This window comes from Carica papaya, chromosome 2 (assembly GCF_054855325.1).
Source record: "Carica papaya isolate Zhongbai chromosome 2, ASM5485532v1, whole genome shotgun sequence".
NCBI lineage: Eukaryota > Viridiplantae > Streptophyta > Magnoliopsida > Brassicales > Caricaceae > Carica > Carica papaya.
Genome location: NC_142310.1, coordinates 17,208,106 through 17,230,143, shown reverse-complemented (window position 1 = coordinate 17,230,143; position 22,038 = coordinate 17,208,106). Strand labels below are relative to the sequence as shown.

The following is a 22,038-nucleotide window of genomic DNA, read 5'->3' as shown; positions in this document are numbered from 1 at the left end:
ATCGGGTTTACGGGTAGGAAAAACACTCCTATGGACCCCCAAGGGTATTATTAACCAGGTAAGAAAGGAAAACTATAATCTCTTGTTCTCTTTTATGTAAAAATAAAAAGTATATGAATATGAGTCTTTAGAAGTTGTCTTTGGAAAACTCGTTATGGTAAGTATTAAACAAATGTTTTCAAGTTTAAATGAATTTAAATAAAGCAAGGGCTCCATTAGTTATTTTTTTTGTTTTTACCAATCTTTAATTTTTCGTATATGTGATTAGTGTGATATTCTTACTAAACTAGTGTATCTCACATTTTCATTAATTATTTTAGATAAAAAAGATTAAGATCTAGATATCGATCAACAAGAGGGTTGTGAGTAGTTAACGACCCAGAGTCCCTTCAAGTGTTAGTGAAGGTTGTTATAAGATATTTAGTTATTCACTTTTCATTTTATTTCTTTAATTTTCTTTTGTCTTTTAGAAGAGACATTCTTGTAACTCTATTGGACATTTTAAATTATTGTGTAAGGAATGTAAATTTTGATTCTATGAATCGCTTCTGTATTTAATTTATGAATTTATTTTTATTTAAGTTCTGGACTTTTACATTCTCCCTGGTGTAAACTACCTTTAATGGGTCTTAAGTCTATCTTTAGTTTTTCCATTTTTATTCATTTTTCTTTCTTTTTTATTTTTAAATTTTTTGTCTTTGCTTTTTTTTTTCTCCTCTTTTTTATTGAAATAGAAAAGACTATTTGATGCAAAAAAAAATATTTATTAATGAAATACTACAATTACACAAGAAAAAAACAAGATATGTCAATAATCTTTCATTTTTAGCTCAATCAGGATAATACGTTTATTCATGCCAACTAATTCACTTCTTTTTCCCCCTAGTTTGGTAATGGATTGGTAGTGATACTTGTCTCATTATTTTTTTAGTTGACAAATTAAAATATACCAAAGTCTTTTAAGTTATATACTTTATGTTTGAATTGAAAATAATTCTCTACAATATGATTAAGTGCGCCCATGTGGTATTTTTGTTTTGCATCGGGGTCAAATCATTGGAAAGTAGATTAAAAGTTGGTCGAGAGACTTCAGAATTGATTTTAACTTATCTTTAATAGTTAGTTGTAAATTTGTATCAAGAAAATAAAAAATGTGTCAAATATTGTCATTTTCTTTATGAAAATTTAAGAGATCATGTTTTAAAGTGAGATCGAGTTACTGTTTTTATTTGTATTGAATATATTATTTGATAGAACAGAAGATGGTGGTTAGAGAAATAAGTACATATTTTCTGAATTTTTATTTGATAGTACATGAGCTATTCAACATTTACTATACGAATTTGTTGTCCAATTTTATTTACTTATTTATTTTGATTCACTTTTTACTCATGTTTGTCTCTTTTGCTTTCTTTCTTATTGGTTTTAAATACTTAATTTTTTTTTTTCATTTATTAATTAAAAAAACTGAAACTTATTAGACCATATTTGACATTTTGAACAATAACTCAACAAAAAATTTTAATTAATTAATCAAATTAATACACCGATAACAAGAAATTAATAAATTAAAAATATTAATTAATTTATTTAGTAAAAATTATTCTCCTGAATTATTTTTTAAAGTGTGCAAATATAATTTTGAAATTAAACATTTGAAATAACTATAAAATATTAAAAAACAAACTATAATGAAATTAGAGATCAAATCGTACAAGTGTTAAATTTTAAAAATTAATTTAGTAATATATCTAAAAATATTTAAAACTAAACAAGTATATTTAGGGTTACTTTTTATAAATCTCAATAAAAATAGAGCCGTATGATCAAACCGTAAATTATCAATTCTCTTCTTCCAGACTTCTCACTGAACAAAATACTAAAATGAAAACAAAATCTATACTAGTATTGCAGTAAAACCAAAACAAAAGTTTCTGCTACATTTTGAAGCATACTAGCATTGCCATTACTGCTAGCTTGTCACTCCATCTCCTTCATCCTACATGGAAACTCCATACCCAGAACCTATATCGCCCTCACGTACCCGTATCGGGTGGATTGGCGTCGGAGTTATGGGTGCCGCCATGGCTTCTCACCTCCTTTCCGCCGGCTACTCTCTCACCATCTACGCTCGTACTCCCTCTAGATGCCTCCCTCTTCAAGCCCAGGGAGCCCGTCTGGTCCCCTCGCCGCACGACCTCGCTCGTTCGTGCGATGTTGTTTTCACCATGCTGGGTAACCCACAAGATGTTCGAGAAATTGTCCTGGGTCCCAACGGCTTGCTTTCTGGCCTAAATTCCGGTGCCGTCATCGTTGACACAACCAGCAGCCACCCTTCTCTGGCTCGGGAGATTTTCACGGCCGCGCGCGCCAAAGGCTGCTGGTCTGTGGACGCGCCGGTATCTGGAGGCGACATTGGCGCGAGAGAAGGAAAGCTTGCTATCTTTGCTGGAGGTGATTGCGAAGTGGTGGAGTGGTTATCGCCGTTGTTTAAATTCATGGGAAAGGTTACGTATATAGGTGAGGCGGGTTGTGGGCAAAGTTGCAAGATAGCAAATCAGGTTATTGTGGGGGCGAATTTGCTTGGGTTGAGTGAAGGTTTTGTGTTTGCAGAGAAGGCAGGGTTGGATGTGGGAGAATTTATGGAGGCAGTGAGAGGTGGGGCTGCTGGGTCAATGGCTATGGAGTTGTTTGGGGAGAGGGTGATTGGGAAGGATTTTAGGCCAGGTGGGTTCACTGAATATATGGTGAAGGATTTGGGCATGGGTGTTGATGTTGTAGAGGAGGATGAGGATAAGAGGGTGGTTGTGTTACCTGGTGCTGCATTGTGCAAGCAGCTCTTCTCTGCAATGGTGGCAAATGGAGATGGGAAGCTTGGCACCCAAGGTCTTATCACAGTCATAGAGAGGATCAATGGCAAGTAAGATGCAGCATCTACGTACATAACAAGTAATCCTCGATTGTCCCTTTTCTGTGCACTTATTTTATGTGTGTTCTAGCAGTAAGCAACACTGGGTTGAGTGGGTTAATGATTCTGAGTCTTCATTCCGATATGGGTTAAAGCTAGGGCAGAGAGAAGATACTTAATTGGTTACAGAACGTAGGTGGAGAAGAAAAGATAGATTTAAGCCCTGGGAAACTAATTGTTATGCTTGCTTGTTTCTTCATGAATAAAACTTATATGCTGTGCAGTAAATTAATATCAGTTGAAGGTGATGTCTGTCAACTTTCACTTCTTCATAGGAAGCCTAAACAAAAGGAAAATTAAGATCATTCTTGTCATGTGTCCACCTCTTGTTAGCAATATGTTTGGACTGGGAATGGTTGGATATGTAGAAAAGGATAGGATCGATTTTAAATTTTTGTAATAAAATTGTGAAAACGTAATTTAAAATGTATCAATCTCTACTCGCAGAGCACATAATAGTTTTTGAACTAGAATTACTGCTAGTTAAATGTTTATTTTCTCCATATTGTTCCTTGTCTTCTCAACTAGGGATGGTAAAAAATCCCGTAACCTGCTAAAATCGTCCATGCAATGTTTTTTCTTTTTTCTCAACAAGATGATGACTTCTTTTTTCTTCTCAACAAAAGCTCTTTCTCTAATCCTTGTTTGTAGTTTAGTAAATCCGTGGAAAAGCAATGGAAGAGAATTTCTTACTTTTAATGGGGCGAGATGATGTGGGTTTCAACGAGAACCTGCACGATTTGAAGAAAATTGTTTTTACACAAACCGGCTCCAGGTTGAGGCAATTTTGGAAAATTCAACAAACTTCATGCGACAATTCATCATATAATATACCAAATTATAAATAATGTGTTGTACCAAGTTTACAATCCCTATAAATGCATAAAAAGTATTGAGATACATCCACAATTAATTTGCATCTAATATCAGTATATTGAACATTTTGTCTACGCTAACAACTTTCTCAATGCTCATTACATATTACTAGTTGAATATTGAGTATGAAATAAATTTTTGTTTTTTAGATGAAGTATGAAATAGGCTTACACAAGAAGATAAGAAAGCATGAAATTTTCTGCAAGAACTAAAGTTTAAGTTTAATAGTAGAATTAATACTTCTCATGCGATAAAAGAGATAAAACTTAGTTTTTCTTAGGACCTCGGTAGCAGCCAAGAGATACTGGTCCATGGGATACCAAGACATATCAATCCATGCACTATAATTCTTTTTATATCATTTTGTCTAAAATAATAAAATATAGGCCAAATGAAAAGAAGTTTCACGATCACTTGCTTTTAGGCTGTTCGGTCTCACAGCACCTATGGAACACAATTCTTACCCTTATGGGGTTGTCTTGGGTCATGAACAACAACATACACATAGAACTCCTAGTATGGAAGGCATCAGCAGCAAGAGAAAAAGGTTAAGATTAATCTCACTCACCATTATGTGAGTCCTTAAAAAAGAGAGAAACAATCGCGTTTTTTAAGGAATAAAATTTGATTTTAATAAAATCATTTATTGTTGGTTTCACTATTTTGATTCGATTATTTTGGGATATAACATTGGCTATCATGATCATTTTGGTTTAATTGTTAATAATTTAATCGATTTGTAAATATATTGTAAATGAGTTGTGTCCTCTTAATGCTCTTACATTAATGCTGACTCTACATTTTTATTTTTTTAAAAATAATATATAGATAAAAAAACGATAAGACAAAAAAATATAAGACAAAAAACTGATTTTATCGATGATTAAAGTCATGTGTAATGTATTATGAGCCTATAAACCCAGGTCAAGAGGATTCTAAAGATACATTTATGGAAATCCGACAGAAGTAAACACATTGCACCAAAGTATATATCACAGAAGCAAGATTATACAAAGGCATTTACCAAGCATCTCTAGGACAGTCTTTTGATCCGTTTTATAGAAGTTGAAAACACATCCATTAAAATTTACATGCCTGGGTAAACATGAACACACAATTCAAAACCGTAAGTCATGAAATTTGTCCTTTCAACAAGTCTGATTAAACCAGATTATCATAAAAATATTTGGTAAGTTATACCAACTTTGGAGAGAGATTTAATGGCGAGAATAGAATGCGCCAAAGATCACCTAAAAAGAGACTTAATCTGTGTAAAAATATTGCCTTAAAATATCATTACCGCTAAACTAATCTTTGTCTGGGAGAATTATCATGACAATAATGCATTGCATACATCCATATATGTTGGTGAAGGAATCTTTGGGATGGTCGTACCCAACTCTTCAGAAACGAGATTTTGCCTTTTGCCATATATATATATAGGCATCTTGCCTGGTTTCTCTGCCGAATACATGACAAGAGCTCTCCATTACAAGAACAAACTGCATACACCATTTTAGGCGACCAAAAATGTACTTTAATCATCAAACTAACTCCTGGTTTTTCATTTAATCCTTTGCACATCCCAATATGAAGCCATCTGGTGCCAGTTATAATGCGCAAGCAATTCAATGAAGCTGAACCAAATGTCCAAACTTAAACAGGCAAATACATATGGGAAAAGCCGATTGTATGTAACATCCAAGTTCTTCTTGAACATCCGACACATGATGTATTCAATATATCTTCCAATTCAAAAATTCAACAGAATGACTAACAACTTGCTGTCTAACATCAAAACTCAATGGTACCCAATATTTAATCAAACTAATTACTTTTTCTCTTCCTTCTCAGCCTCGGCAGCCCTCTTCATCCTAATACCGACATGGCGTTGATTCACGCGCTCAATGCGGAGCTTGTCATATGCCTTGAAAGACTTCATCTCCTCTGTAACCTTAACAAGCTCCACTCCAGCTTTCTCGCGCACAATAGGCATGTATTGTCCCTGAACTTGAGTAGCTGTTGCTAGTTCCTTAGGTGCAGAATCACCAGCCTACAGCAGAGAGAGGAGCCAAAGTACAATATTCAGCTTTCATATGAACAACCAAGCTTACAAAACATACTTCAATAACTTGAATTACCTTGAATTTGAGTGCTCGTCTTGGGAAGACAACCAATTTGGCCTTGTAGGTTTTCAGCCTCTGAACATTGGCTTGAAGACCCTCCAGAGAACGGTTCTTACGGCGATGATCAACTGAGATACCAATAGTAGGTGCCAACTTCTTTGGAATACCTGCAGCCTGGAAAGTAAATAAAAATTTTAACTGCTAAAAAACTGAATGGGTGCATATAAGACTACGGTAATATGTCATGGAAATTCAATTTTTTTATATATATCTTCAATTTTTAGAAACTTATAAAATTTTCCATTAAGCCCTAATCAATCAACCTACAAAATCCTTCAAATTGTATCTGACTCAACCTAGGTATTGTAGACATTCTCTCATTTCCATCCCCAAGGTTATTTTTTTTTTAATTTCCCCCATTTATCGAGAAAGTCTCATTATTCTTTATGGAATCATAAGTAAGAATGGAATTTCTATTCCATTTACTGAAACACGTGAAAGTTTTTTACCCAACTATACATATATATGTAGTGTATGAAATTCGTAAGAACGGAGAAATAAAAATTATACTCAAATTGCAGAGAAATAAAAATTACACTCAAATTGCAATTTATCAGACACATAGAAATGGAAACGACTTAATAAATGTCACTTAGACTCTTGGGTTTTTAATAAAATATCAGAACAAAAAAAGTTATTCAATTTCTATCATTATTATGATATTACATACTCTCCAATTGAATACGAGAAAAATAAATGTACTTATAATTTGATCTGTTTGTGAAGATAAAGACATAATAATCAGAAATAATAAATAGAAAGTTGATTTTTCTAACACTTCACTTTTTTGTGTATTCCACTGTTTGAAAAATGATTCACAGAGAAAAGATATATTTTTACCTTTTTTTAGTAGAATTAAAGTATCATTGAACTGCATAAGAAAGCTTGTATTTCTTTTATTTACTAAAATATGCAGATATTTACATCTTTCCTTCTTCCTTTATTGCATTACGGTTCTATTCGGGCCAGCATATGCTGTACTCTACTAAAAATTCCTATTTTCTCTTCAGTCTGTTTCAATGTATTCAATGCAAAAATGAAGACAATGAATGGGCAATTCCCTATTGTATACTATACAGATAAAATACCCTATTAGGTACCTATAGTTATATACCAACTTATGCTCCAGGGTTTACATATACTGAAATTTGCTGTTGTAATCGAATTTAGAAGGATTTTTTAATTGAAAATTAAAAGAAAAAAAATGAATGCTGATTAATTATGTTATATATCCATTTTGGATTTTCTTATATCATTAGGTAAATAAAATTTGAAGTGCAAATACAAAAACGGTCATGAATTTCCAGTCAAGAGTTAGTGGTTCTAATTTGTCCTGAATTTTTGCTTTTGTGACTGAAAATCCACATTTTCTTTCTCAAAAGAGGGGGAAGATTTTCATCTAGTTTGTATTGTTTTTGCAATATGATCGCAGTGGTAAGACAGGGGACTGCAAATCCTTTTTCCCCAGTTCAACTTGCCCTAGCAAAAGACTCGAAATCCTTTATTCTGTTTTGCTGATATAACTCATCAAATTTGCCCTAGCAAAAGCAAGTGTAGGAAAGAGACTCTTGATAATGCTTTGCATCTTATCCCATTTGCTCCCCAAGCTTTTCATCTCCTAGTGTCTACTTAGCAGAGTGCTTTCACCACTGGTGTTCTTCTTAATTTGTATGCATTTCACCGCTCCACTAAAAATTCCCTTTGCCCCATCATACTCCAGCTTGGTAGCTTCCATCGCCTACCTAGGGTTGAGCCCTAGGATTGACCGTGGATTTTGTATCTAATCCCATTTGCTCCCCTACCTTTTGTCTCTTATTGTCAATGTCCACCAGCAGAGAACTTTCTCGTTGGTGTTTTTCTCGATCTATACGCATTTCACCACTCCATCGAAAATTCCCTCTGCCTCACTGTACTATAGCTTGGTAGTTTCTATCACCTGCCCAAGGATGAGCCTTGGGATTGAGGTAGACCTAAAAACCCACCTACAAAAGTTTTACACCCAATCATTCTGAATAACGCTTACATAATCTGAAATACCGCAGCTACTAGCACATAGTCAGCCAATGCATATTTCCCATATACAATCATTGCTTCTTCTTCGTGAAAGAAGGTTCACGGGTTGTGGATTCTTCTACCTCAGCGCGGTATTGCTTCGTCAGGCCTTTACTCATTGCGGAGAATTCCCCACTGTTGCCTATAAGACTAACTACTGATCATCACCTTAGTAAGCTATTGCCTTACCAACTAGCTAATAAGACACGAGCTCCCCAAGTGGATTTCTCATTTTACTCCTCAACATATAGGGTATTAGTAGTCGTTTTTAGCTATTGTTCCTCTCCTAAGTGTAGGTTCTTGCGTGTTACTCACCTGTCCATCATTGGAAATCACCATTTCCCATCCGACTTGCATGTATTAAGCATGTCACTATGTTAATCTTGAGTCAAGATCGAACTCTCCATAAGATTCATAGTTGCATTACCTATAGCTTCCTTGTTCGAAGAAAAAGCTTATTTGAAATTGTCTTTAATTACAAGGCATAACTTGTATCCATGTGCTTCATATTCACCTGGAGTTCGCTCCAAAAAATATAGTCATCCCTATCCCCTCATGTCAATCCCATGAGCCACTTATCCATTCTTTTTTTATCACGGCGAAGGACCAAAACAAAATAGAAAAACGTGACGACTTCTCCCACATCAAATTCCATAACTAGTACACCTATATACCCAAGAGGTAAAATTCTTAGAGGACATCCACATTTCTAATCTTCCGAAGATTAGAGTAACATGTAACTTCATGAAAACTAAAAAATCCTAAACTTAGAATGTTATGTATAATATTCAATGTCCATTACAAAAAGGATCCCCAGACTGAACACCTCATAGCCACATCAAGCCAAGAAACATTGTCACGAGAACACATGATAACTCCCAAACGAAGAACATAAAATTCAAAAAATAATGGAAGGCAAAGTAAACATCAAACCAAAAGAACTAAAAGGACAACCCACCTTGAGCTCCTCAAGAGTAAAACCCCTCCCAGCTCTCACTTTCATGTTGTACTTCAAAGTCTGGCCATGGGCAATGGGACGTAGTGGACCAGCAGTTGGGCGAGGGAAAATTTTCACGGCCTTCTCTTGTCTTGCTGGAAAGTATTTGAAATAATAAAAATAAGCCAGAGTAACGAACACAGAAGAAAATTTTTGCAAAGGTCACAAATACCATTCATACGTACAGAGACAACACAAACAGAACTTAAACGCCTAAAAATCAGAAAACCACTCACCAATTCTTCTCCTGGTTTTCCTAGCAGGCTGGTTGAACCATGTTTTCACATAGTTTTGCCAATGCTTCTTAAAGTGTCCATTGGGAATAACATTGTTGTGCTTAACCATCTTTTATTTTACCTGAAAATTCAATGGGAGGCATGAAAAAATGTGCAAATATTGATAAAAGTAGGATGCTTGGTTCAATCATATAGTAAATTCAAAAGATTTTTTAATTTTTTGAGGACAACATCTGTGAAGGAATCAAGAGGAAACTGACAATCATTTGGTTCCTTTTTGCATTGGTATTTAAGAGCTTGAGGGAGCTCAACGAGAAGGAAACAAAGGCACCGTGGAAAAGACTGAGAGACCTTTTTGACACACTGTAAATTATCAGTTCCAAGTCCACAGCATGGTTACAGTCAGCAAACAAGAAAGCCAAACTCTGAAGTTGTAGCCGTGGAAAGAAAATGAACCAGACACCATATTAACCACATTTTGCTTAGAGGGAATCAGTTGACATGCTAAGAAAGAAAAGCGGGCAGCTATTGCAATGTCTGGGAACAAGCAGAAGGAATTTTTTTCAAAAGGTCAACATGGATGTCTACCGGTCCAAATATTATCCCAGCACATTTCCAGACTGACTTTCACGCAACCAACATCAAGTATGCAACCCCACATATAGAGATATGCTGGAACCAGAATGAAAACAAACTCAGTGTCATTATACAAGAGATTTCGGACGTCACATGCTATGGCTTTATTTAGTTTTCCATTTTATGACTCATCAACTGCTAGTAATAAATTAAAGCGAATGCTGTTCTCAGCAAAACTTTCATCCCATATTGTAGCAACAGTTTATCAAATAAATCAAATGTTCTAAGTAGAACTGACATAATCGAAGTCCGAGCTCATAATCATCGAAAACAGTTTACAAAAAATCAGAAAATGCAAAGTAGAAAAGATTTTACCACCGCTCTGCCGCTCCTCAGTTCAGCTCCGCAAGAGCGTCGCGCCAAAGGTCGTTGCTTCTCTTCTCTATCGCTCTTCCTATTCTCTGAACAGGAACCCTATACCCCTCTTTTTTTTTTTTTTTTTTTTCAGCCTCTGGGAATGAGAGAGGAATGCATTTCAGCCTTGGGCTGGAGCTTCGGTTAGCTTTGGGTTGGTTTGGAGTTGGACTGGGTTTCGGTTCTTTTTCTTTGGGTTTGGGCTTAAATTTTAAAAGCTGACCTTTTCTCTTTTTATTTTTTTATTTATTATTTTCTCTGTTTTTATCTTCTTTTCTCTTTTGGATAATGTAATAATATCAATAATATCAGTAATAATAGTAATGATAACACAAATGGGACTATGACAAGACTTTTTGTCTCTTTTATTGTGTTTTTTAGAATAGAAAAAGTATATTGCATTTTGATAAATATACAGTATTTATTGCTCAAATACTCTGATAAGTGATAATTAGTTCTGTGTTATACTCCTAAAAAACATAGTTAGATGAAATCAATCATTTGACGCTCATGGATGAATTTGTAATGAGGTCCATGATTAAGCGAAAACTTGTTTGTCTACTATTCATTATCCTTAACTAAATGAGAGAAACAAATGACAAATTTGATCTCTTATCTTGTTAGTCTTTGGTATGAGGAATAGTGAAGTTGTAGTAAGCTTAAAAATTTTTGTGAAAGAAGCAATCTTGAATCTCCTAAGTAACTTGGCCTTTAATGACTTGAATACATTAAGTAAAGTTAGTATGTTGAAATTCTCTCCACCTAAAACAAAATATTTACTCAGTTGTCCTCCTAATAAGATAATCAATTTCTTCTTAAAGAAATTTTAGATCAAGATTAGATAATTATTGAAGTCGACAAAAGATAATAACATTGTCTGGGGTCAACCTTTTAGAATATTTAGTTTAATTAAAGTATGTAATCTTAGATGAGCAATGACTCATGATGGTATAAAATGTTTTGTAATAAAAACATCTTAAACATTTTTTTATTTAAAATATTTTGTAATTTACCATTTATCTCTACTTCATGGACATAACTATAAAGTCAAAATTCGTATAGAAACAATCACTTTTGAAATTTCAAACTTAGTACAGAAATTAGGTATACAAACTAGGAGTAGTTAAGTATGTCATAAAAAAACTATAAAGAAGACAAAGCAATAGGACTATGAATTAGTTAGGACTTGAAAGACTACAAACATTAACCTGTTAAAATAAAAACTCCTATACAGTAATAAATAAAAAATAATATATGAAACTTAAAAGAGAAACTATAATAAGGAGATTGAGAAATAACCTAAAAACTAAGTCCTCAGAAGAAGATAGGAGAATGTGGGTAATGATCCTAATTAACAAACACTAATACTTTTCTTTAAGATCAAGAGACCTAACTAATAAATAACATGCATAGGATTTCTTAGTGACTTTTAGCACTAGAAATCATGAAGAAGGATAATGAGACTACTTTCTCTATCAATTCACTGAGATTGAGTTATACATATGTGAGTCATGTTATGGGCTATGAAATCATGAAGGAGTAGCAAAACACCTAGAATCAACTTAAAAATGTTAATCAATAATATGAGCAACTAGTAAAGGGAAATATAAAGCTTTGGTTCATAATAAACTACTTGAACTAAGCAAAAGGGAGTGCATTCTCATTCCACCTTACTGAATTTTCATGCATAAATTAACGGGAGCATAAAGCTTTGGCTCATTTATTGTCTTTTTCCACATGATCCCTTATGCTTTATTGTAAATATTAATAAGGGGTTGTGTGAGAAAATTGATGGATTCAGATATACCAAATGATATTATTTAAAGTCCTTACATGAACCATAAAAATATTATCTACACCTTTTGGGCCGATAATGAAAAAGGGAGACAAAAGTTGATATATTCTTATGCAAAGAAATATTTAGGAGAGATACCTTATGTGTGCTTACATTGAATAACGTTGTTTTTTGTTTTATAAATACTTTTAATGCAGAATCTAAAATCAACCAACATGATCAGGAACTCACACAATTTCATTCAAGACACCAAAGGAATTTGATCATATGAAAACTTTCCCTATTTAACCCTCTATCAAGAATGATAGGAACTAAAATAACTGAAAAACGGAGAATTAAAATAAGAATGAAAAAACACCACAAGAAATTACCTTGATAAGTAGATCAACTCATTACTCAATAAGAGAAATGAAGACACATCTCTTAAATAAAACTCACAATAGTATTGGTTTTAATCTTAAATGCTTATAATGAAGACTTGATGACCTATTTATAGGGTAAACCATGTGAATAAAAAGGTAATAAAAATATCCTAATTAAAATTACAATTACATAAGAAATTAATCAAAATGAAAGTTTAAATTCCTAACTAGGTGCAATTACATATGAAATCAATTAAAATTAAAGTCTTATTGGCTTTGCGGGCATATGATTTGTTCTTTTTTTCCAAGTGTTCCTGTACCTTTTTGTGTATAGTTTTAACTAACTCTACTCTTTATTGTCCATCTAGATTAGCAAGTTCCTGCAAAGGTAAATGAGTAAAGTTAAGTGGGATTAGTGGGTTAAACGCATATACAATCTCAAAAGGAGATAAGCCAGTGGAAGAGTGAATAGTCCTGTTATAAGCAAACTCCAATAAAGGTAAACATTTTTTCCATATTTTTAAATTTTTTCCAACTATCACCTTTAATAAGGCTTCTAGAGTCCTATTAACTACTTTTGTCTATCCATTTGTCTAGAAGTGACATGTAGTGAAAAATAACAGTTAGTCCCTAATTTATGCTACATGACTCTCCAAAAGTAACTTAGAAACTTGACATCCTTATCACTAACTATGGTCCTGGAGACATCATGTAGTCGCACGACATTAATGAAAAATATATTGGCTATGTTTGTTGCATCATCTGTTCTATAACACGCTATAAAGGGTGTCAATTTACTGAACCTATCCACTACAACGAATATACTATCACTTCCTTGCTTAGTCCTTCGTAACCCTAACACAAAATTCATACACACATCCATCTATGATGCTGACGGAATAGGTAACAGAATGTACAATATGTGCAGTAAGGACCTAAACTTGGCCTGCCTACATGTAATATACTATTTACACACTCGCTCTACATCCCTACACATGTTAAGCTAGTAGAAGTGTTTCTGTAGGATACTTAGAGTTTTAACTACCCTAAAATGTCACATGAGTCCCCCACTATGTGACTCATGTACTAACAATTTCTGCTGGGAGTATACAAATACGTACAATTTTCCATCTTTAAATAGAAACTCATCGTGCTGATAGAACCTCTAGAAGGTACATTTTTCACATGCTACATAAACATTAGCAAAGTCGCTATCACTGGGATATAATTCCTTAATATACTTGAAATCTAGCAATTTAGAATCAAGAGTTGTAACTAATACATACCTCCATGACAATGTATCTAGTACAATATTGTCCTTACCTTTCTTGTACTTAATGATGTAAGGAATTGTTTCAATAAATTCCACCCACTTACCATGTTAGCAGTTGAGTTTACCCTGTCCCTTTAGATGTTCTAATGATTCATGATCTGTGTAGATCACAAATTCCTTAGGCAGGAGATACTGCTGCATACCTCCAATGCTCTGATTAGTGCACACAGTTCTTTATCATAGGTGGAATAATTAAGGGGTACATCGTTGAGCTTTTCACTAAAATAGGCAATGGGACAACCTTTCTTTAGTAGTACTGCTCCTACACCGATACCTGAAACAACACATTCAAGCTCAAATATTTTATTAATATTTAGTAATATTATAATAGGTGTAGTACACAACTTTTCTTTAAGTAAAGTAAAAGCATTTTCCTGTTTATCAATCTATATAAATTTTGTGTCATTCTTAACAAGTTCATTTAAAGGTACAACTATGGAACTGAAATCCCTTATAAACCATTGGTAGAAACAGGCTAGTCCATGAAAACTCCTTACTTTGCTTGTAGTCTTAGGCGTAGGCCAATTTCTAATGGCTTTTACTTTCCCTTCATGTACTTCGATATCCTGTGTGTTAATAACAAAGCTCAAAAAGATTAATTTTTCACTACAAAAGGTACGTTTTTTGAGGTTAACATACAACTTTTCTTTTTGCAGTATCTCTAGAACACTTTTAATATGTTTAATATGATCTTTTAATGATTTGCTATATATTAAAATGTTATTAAAGTAAACAAATACAAACTTACTAAGATATGACCATAAAATATTATTCATTAAACGCATAAAGGTGCTAGGAGTGTTAGTCAACACAAAGGGCATAACCAACCACTCATGCAAACTGTATTTTGTTTTGAAGGTAATCTTCCACTTATCTTCAGCATTCATACGGATCTGATGGTAGCCACTCTTCAAGTCGATCTTGCTGAAGACACTTGCGCTGCTTAACTCGTCGAGCATATCATCGAGTTGATGAATGGGGTGTGTAACACCCCGAAACCTTTGCGCTTAATTTGTATTGAGAACCTCTATTTATTCAGACTTGAGGCCATTTGAACTCTTTAAATTTTCACGCTTTAATTACTGGATGAAATTTAATATTTTCGAATTATAATATTTATTGAGTTTAAATAATTATTAAAATTTATTTTATTTGTTTCTGTTAAGAATTTATTTTTTTAAAATTTTCTTAAAAGGTTATAGGAAAAAAAACGAAGGAGAAAACGACGAAAAAATCCCACGAGAAAGACCCCGGCCCGCACTGGCCCCGTACGTCGCCTATGCATGCGCGCGCGTGGCCAGCACGGGATTTGCGCCAGTGCGTATGTCCCATCTGCAGGGGCATAAGGCGCGCGATCTGCGTGTGTCACATCGCGTGTAGATAGGCGCACGGCTTCGGCACCCTGTGCACTCGCTATCCACACAGTAGGCCAGCGCAGTAGACCTACACGTAATATGCTTGTACGCGCGGTAAGCTGAGGCAGCCTATGTGGCCTCGGGTAAGCGTGCTGCCTTCAGATGGCAAGCTAGTTGGGCGGCGTGCCTCCAGTTTTCACACTGCCATCATGTCGTCTATCCATCAGTCGCATAAGTCACCTTTGTTTTCCTCTCTCTTCACAAGATTTTACAACGTGACACAAATCTAACAGTCCTCATTTTCTATAAATGGGGATCCCTTTTCACCATTTTGTCACCACTCCCACTTTATTTTTTCATCCACTAAAGAGTTTTAGAGGGAGAGAGAGTGAGCTAGAGAAAGAAGGGGAAGAAAGACATAAGAAACTCTAAGATTTCAGTAAGAAATTTAATATTTTCTTTTAATAGAGTAAGGAGTATTTTTAGATTAAATTAATTTAAATAATTGCATGCTTAATTTTTAAGAAAATTATTACATGTTAATGGATGTTTATATGAACGTATATAAACCGATTAATTGCATATTCAACTGAAAGGATTAATTTGCATGTAATAAATGTTGATTGCACGATGATGAAATAACGAGCATGATGTTATATTTTAAGCATGAGAATATGTATTGGTATTGACATGCATGGTTCATAAAGTGTTTAATTAGACTTTTTATCTTTGAGGAGTTTCTGTTTCTCCCCCATTTAGTTTGAAAATACGTGAGAGGACCATTTCCTGTGGATGACAGTGTGCCTTTTGATGAGAGTTGTAACGCGATATGATTGTAGGAGTCACCTTTGGTGAAGTACAATCGTGGGCATAGTTTACATGTAGGACCACTGTGGTTGGCATATCTGTGGTCATAGATCGTATTATGGTTTAGTAAACCGTAAATGTGTTGTTGGTTTAGTAAGCCGCAAATTGCTGATATAATATGAAATAAATCAGTCATTCCACATGGATAGTTGGAAATGTATTACTCTTAATAGATGGAAGTTGGAACGACTTCGCACGAAGACTAAAATGAAATAAAGAACATGTCATGATTTGTTTTATTTTGTCTACTTTCTGCATGATGAATTTGATTGACATAATATGATAATGGCATGATGGATTTGATGTTTCTTTAATAAAGTAAATTATTTTTATAATTAATAAATAAACTTCTGACACAATTCTCGATGATGAGTAATGATGGTACTTTATTTTAGTTTTTAATTACCTTTGAAATCTTAGTGATGTTATTTAAATATTGCTTTCCTTATTGAGTATGTGGAACTCACTCATTTCTATGCCCCTCTCAAGATGAGAAAGATAGTGAGAAACCAATTGTTGATTTACCCTTTAAAGCTTTCGAGGATCCCGTGCATCCGTGAACTTTATGAGTGCAGAGTTGTTCCCCCACTCTGATGAGTCCATTTTTGTAGAGGTTTGTAATTTTATTTCTACCTCAGTATTGTATGAAATTCTATTATTATTTTTTAAGAGATTGTAATTATTTATTTTACTGCATATACTTATCTTATATGCACTTGTATTTGTTTCTGTATCTGGCACTCTTATACTTTAATTAGCATTTGGGATGTCACAAATGGTATTAGAGCAGTTACGCGAAATAATCCTTTACAACTGAGGTTGTAGTTAAGAAACCATTATAGAATACTTATGATATGTCTTCTTTCAAAAACTAGACCACAAACTCGTGTCTTCCTTTTCTTTTATAGGAATGACGCAAGGACGACCTTCTGTAGAGTGAACTGAGAGACCTGAGGTCTAGGATCATTCGATTAGGGCCGAGTTACCAAGCTCTTTTGAGCCATCTAGGGTCTAACCGTAGCCGTTAGCCAAAACCAAACAATTCTTTGCCAACACCCTCCTATCTGCGACTATCGCCCAGTCAAGAGATCTATCTCCTACAACATAGCAGAGTTTAGGAAACTCAACCCACCTTACTTTGAATGAGGCCCCGACCCCTTAGTAGTTGAAACTTGAATCTTATAGATAGAGAAATTTTTTTTTGTCTTAAACTTAACCGAAGGACAAAAGGTTCCCCTAACAGCCTTCATGTTAACTAGTGAAGTCGAATATTGGTGGCGGCTTAAGAAGGAAGTCTTACCTATTCTTACCACTTGGGAGATTTTCATGAATGCTTTCTTTGAAAACTTCTTCCTTATCTATGTCCGAGACAACGAAGATGAGTTTCACAATCTCTGCTAGGGAAATTTGATGGTTGCCTAATATACAACCCGATTTGTTCGGTTGTCTACCTTTGCCCCACTAATGGTCACCCTTGAGAGTCGTAAGGTTAGGAAGTTTTTAAAGGGCCTTCATGTCGACATCTATGATCGAGTCGCGATGCTGAGACCTAACTCGTATGTTGAGGTGCTGAAACATGTTCAGTTGATTGAAGATCTTATCTCGACTTGACACGAACATATTGCCTGAGTTCGTTCCCAACAACAATAACACCATCACCAACACCAACAATCAAGAACAAGATTGTCTGACCCAATTAGTAGTCATCCTAATAAATGACTCCGAGTTGCCCATCCCCATACTTTGCCTCCACCTACTAAACACCTTGTGTGACCTACCCAATTATGTAGCATTATGGACGTATAGATGACAATCAGCCCTGTCGGCATTTGAACAATGCCTGTAATAATTGCGAAAGCACTCAACACTTTATGAAAGACTACCCACAGCGGCTAAAGGACACTGTCAGACCAATAGCCTAGGATCGTGTGTACCACCGTGATGAAGTCAATGCTCTCACCACTCCTATTGTTATCCATGATATGTTTTCTATTCATGACACTTCTGCTCGAGCTCTGATTGATACAGGTGCTACCTACTTTTTAATTCTTATTCTTTTACTTGTAAGTTAGATATAGGCCTAAACCTTTAAATGAAGTATTAGTAGTAAAAACTCCCTCTAGAGATCTTCTAGAAACTCATTATGAGTATAAAAATAGTAAAATAAAAATCTCAGGAATAGAATTGTTAGTAGACCATATTCTCTTAGATTTTTCAGGATTCGATATTATCTTATATATGGATTGGTTAGAGAAGTATAGGAAAATCATTAACTGCAAAAGTAAGATTATAACTTTACGTTCACCGAGAATGAAATAAAAATCTTTTGAATTTGTTTTGCTACTTTTTAACCTTTGAATAAACATGAATATGGATGTCGATCTCACCGTATATACTATTGCTACTATTTGTAACTTTTCATATGTCTTTTTAGAGGAACTACCTGGTCTACCTCCCCCATAGGAGATAGAACTTTTTATTGATCTGCTCCCAGGAACACAACCTATCTCGAGGCCCACTTATCGTATGAGTTACATTGAACTCGCTGAACTTGAACACCAGCTCTCCGAGCTCCTTGGGCAGAGATTTATTCGCCCTAGTCATTGCCCTTAGGGTGCCTCGATGTTATTCGTTAAGAAGAATGATGGTTCCTTATGATTATATGTAGACTACAGAGAGTTTAACCGAGTAACAATGAAAAGTAAGTATTTTTTACCTCATATTGATAACCACTTCAATCAGTTGCAAGGAGTTATAGTTTTCTTGAAGATTGACCTCAAATTGAGCTACTACTAGTTGAGGGTGAAGGAAGAAGACATTTCTAAGATAGTTTTCAATGCCGATATTGTCAATACGAGTTCAAAGTTATGTCTTTTGGACTAATTAATGCCCACTCCTGTTTTCATAGATCTTATGAACATGGTTTTTCGGCATGCACTAGATCAATACGTCATCATGCTCATTGATGATATCCTGATGTATTCTAGGAGCCATAAAAAATATGCAGCTCACTTGTCTCGAGTATTAGAAACCCTCCGTCGAAATCATTTGTATCATAAGTTCAGTAAATGTTCATTTTTCTTGGATTGAGTCTCCTTCATTGGCCATATAATTTTTGACGAAGGAGTTTCTGTGGATTCATCCAAGGTTGAAATGGTGATAAATTGGAACCTGCCAATGAATGTCGCTGAGGTACATAGTTTTCTTAGTTTGGCAAGTTATTATCGACGATTCGTCAATGGTTCTCCAAGATTGCAACTCCATTGACCCCTCTCACCAGGAAAGGTGCATCTTTTGTTTGGGATTATGAATTTGATGAAATTTTTGCTGAGTTGAAGTATTGTCTTACCTCTGTTCTAGTGTTGATCCCCCCTGAAAATACTGGACAATTTCAGGTTTACTGTGATGCATCTCACATGGGTTTGAGATTTTTTTTATGCAGCACGGTTGGGTAGTTTTTTACGGATCTAGAAATTTGAAGTCTCATGAGTGTAACTACTCTACTCATGACCTAGAGTTGGCGGTCATAATCTTTATCTTAAAAATATGGCACCATTATTTATATGGTCAAATATTTAAAATCTATATTGACCATAAAAGTTTAAAATATATATTTTTGCAGAAAGAATTGAATACAAGATAGAGACGTTGGATGAGCCTCCTGAAGGATTACGACTGCAAGATCATCTATCACCTTAGTAGAGGTAATGTGATTGTTGATGCTCTGAGCTAAAAGGAGTTCGCTTTGTTGGCCTAAAAAATGGCCTCCAGTTAGAAACTAGTAGATGTTATATAGGCACTTCGCCTGCACCATTATGATAATGGTCCCTACTTCGCCCAGATTCGAGCTTTGCCTGATTTTTTATGAAGATTTGATAAGCTCAATTCATTGACCCAAAGATAACAAAAAATATGAGTAAGTTTACCTCTAAGGAATTTTTTGATTTCGGATTCACAGATAATGGATTGTGCTGATTCTGGGATCGTGTTTGGGTCCCTATTGCTATCAGGATGGATGTTCTCAAGGCTGCTCATGCCTCCAAATTATCCATCTACCCCATAAGTATCAAGATGTATCGGGACCTAAGGCGTCAATATTGGTGGCCTGGAATAAAGAAAGATATTGTTGACTATGTCTTCTGATGCCTTACTTGCCAACGAGTTAAGGCCAAACACTAGAGACTTGGTGGTTTATTACAAGGCCTCCCTATTCCATAATGGAAGTGGGAGCATGTGACCATGGACTATGTTACCAGGTTTTCTCACAACCTGTTCCGGTTAAAATGCAATATGGGTCATTATTGACCTGTTGACCAAGATCGATAATTTTTTATCAATCAGAACAATAGATTCCACTAGCAGGTTAGCTTGCCTGTACGTCATGGAGAGTGTTCGACTCCATAGTGTTCTCTCATTCATTATATCAAACAGAGATCCTCGATTCACTTTTTATTTATGGGACAGTTTTCAAGAAGCACTTGGCTCGAAGTTGTACTTCAACACTGCCTATCATCCTCAGACCGATGGTCAGTTTGAATGTACTATCCAAACACTCGAAGATATGTTGCGCACTTGTGTCCTCGACTGTGGTACTAACTGATATGAGTACTTTCCCTTATGTGAATTTACTTATAATAACAGTTATTATTTCAGCATCGACATGACTACGTATGAAGCTCTGTATGGTAGGCTCTATCATTCTCCTATTTGTTGGGAAAAAATCGGAAACCAGCGTCACTTAGGACCATACTACATTCAAAAGACTATAAAAAAAGTCATCATTATACGAAGGAACCTAGCCACCACTCAGAGTCGCTAGAAAAGTTATGCCCACAATCGTAGAAGACCCCTAGAGTTTGCTGTTAGCGATCAAGTTTTCCTTAAGATCTTCTCTTAAATGAAACAAATGCGGTTCCATAAGAAGGGTAAGTTGAGCCTCTCTTTGAAGATCGTGGAATATGTCGGACCCGTGGCGTACTGCGTCGCTCTATCCTGAGAGTTCGTGGGTTTGCATGATGTTTTCCATATCTCCATGCTCAAAATGTATCACCTTGACCTTTCTCACATAATTCCTAACCAATAAATACAGGTTCAAGCATACATGACTTATAAGGAACTCCCTGTAAAAAATTTTTATTGGACTAATAAAGTCTTACGCAATAAAAGGATCCAGATTGTGAAGGTGCAGTGGCAGCATCACACTCTAGAAGAGGCGACATAGGAACTAGAGAGTGAAATGCGAGAGAAGTTTTCTGACTTATTCATGACAAATTTTGAGGACAAATTTTCTAAAGGTGGAGAAAATGTAACACCTCAAAAACTTTCGTGCTTAATTTGTATTAAGAACTCATAGTTATTCGTGCTCTAAGGCCATTTAAACTCTTTAAATTTTCATACTTTAATTTTCAGATGAAATTTAATGTTTTTGAATTATCATATTTATTGAGTTTAAATAATTATTAAAATTTATTTTATTATATTTTTTAAAAATTTATTTTTTAAAATTTTCTTAAAAAGGTTTCAGGGAAAAACAGATGAGAAAACAACAGAAAAATCCAGCAGAAAAGATCCCTGCGCGCGCAGGACGTGCGCCTATGCACACATCCCATCCACACAAGGTATGAGGTGCGCGATCTACACATGTTACGTAGGACATTGTGCGTGCGCCATTCATGCGGTAGGCCTGTCCACGCGACAAGCGAGGGCGGTTTGTGCCACCCCAGGCAATATGCACTACCACCTTGGGGGCTGTGCACCGCTGACTTTGGGGGGCGAGCCACCGTCTTTTGGGTAACATGACTCTGGTTTTCATACTGCTGTCACGTCACCATCGTCATGTCGTCCATCCGTTAGTCGCATCAAATCACTTTTGCTTTTCTCTCTCTTCACAAGATTTTGCCACTTTGTACAAATCTAATGGTCTCCATTTTTTATAAATAAGGACCCATCTTCACCATTTCCTTACCACTCTTACTTCATTCTTCCATCCACCAAAGAGTTTTAGAAAAAGAGAGTGAGCTA

At 35.1% G+C, this 22,038-nt stretch overlaps 1 protein-coding gene and 1 pseudogene across 5 annotated transcripts; one reads left to right on the top strand and one right to left on the bottom strand.

The window, feature by feature from the left end:
• Window positions 1-1,808: 1,808 nt before the first annotated feature.
• On the top strand, window positions 1,809-16,525 carry LOC110817245 (putative 3-hydroxyisobutyrate dehydrogenase-like 2, mitochondrial pseudogene; annotated as a pseudogene). Of its 4 annotated transcripts, none has more exons than XR_015817057.1 (2): window positions 1,809-2,949; window positions 16,507-16,525. The product of XR_015817057.1 is annotated as a putative 3-hydroxyisobutyrate dehydrogenase-like 2, mitochondrial pseudogene, transcript variant X4 (transcript). The 4 variants fall into 4 exon arrangements; XR_015817056.1 differs by lacking the exon at window positions 16,507-16,525 and adding an exon at window positions 9,610-10,239; XR_015817055.1 differs by lacking the exon at window positions 16,507-16,525 and adding an exon at window positions 3,625-3,868.
• Window positions 5,477-10,418, bottom strand: LOC110817247 (large ribosomal subunit protein eL13z-like). Its single transcript, XM_022045700.2, has 5 exons — window positions 10,267-10,418; window positions 9,316-9,436; window positions 9,041-9,174; window positions 5,986-6,144; window positions 5,477-5,897 (listed from the first exon to the last, which is right to left on the bottom strand). Exons 2-5 carry the CDS (start codon window positions 9,422-9,424, stop codon window positions 5,676-5,678), a joined length of 624 nt encoding a protein of 207 aa, XP_021901392.2. The 5' UTR covers window positions 9,425-9,436; window positions 10,267-10,418; the 3' UTR covers window positions 5,477-5,675.
• Window positions 16,526-22,038: the final 5,513 nt, after the last annotated feature.

Excerpts from the sequence above, each read along its gene's own strand:
- LOC110817247 (XM_022045700.2), bottom strand. The coding sequence starts at position 9,424 with ATGGTTAAGCACAACAATGTTATTCCCAATGGACACTTTAAGAAGCAT. Across the intron at positions 9,175-9,315 it reads GAAAACCAGGAGAAGAATTG|CAAGACAAGAGAAGGCCGTG; the intron begins GTGAGTGGTTTT and ends AATACTTTCCAG. Across the intron at positions 6,145-9,040 it reads TTACTCTTGAGGAGCTCAAG|GCTGCAGGTATTCCAAAGAA; the intron begins GTGGGTTGTCCT and ends TTTACTTTCCAG.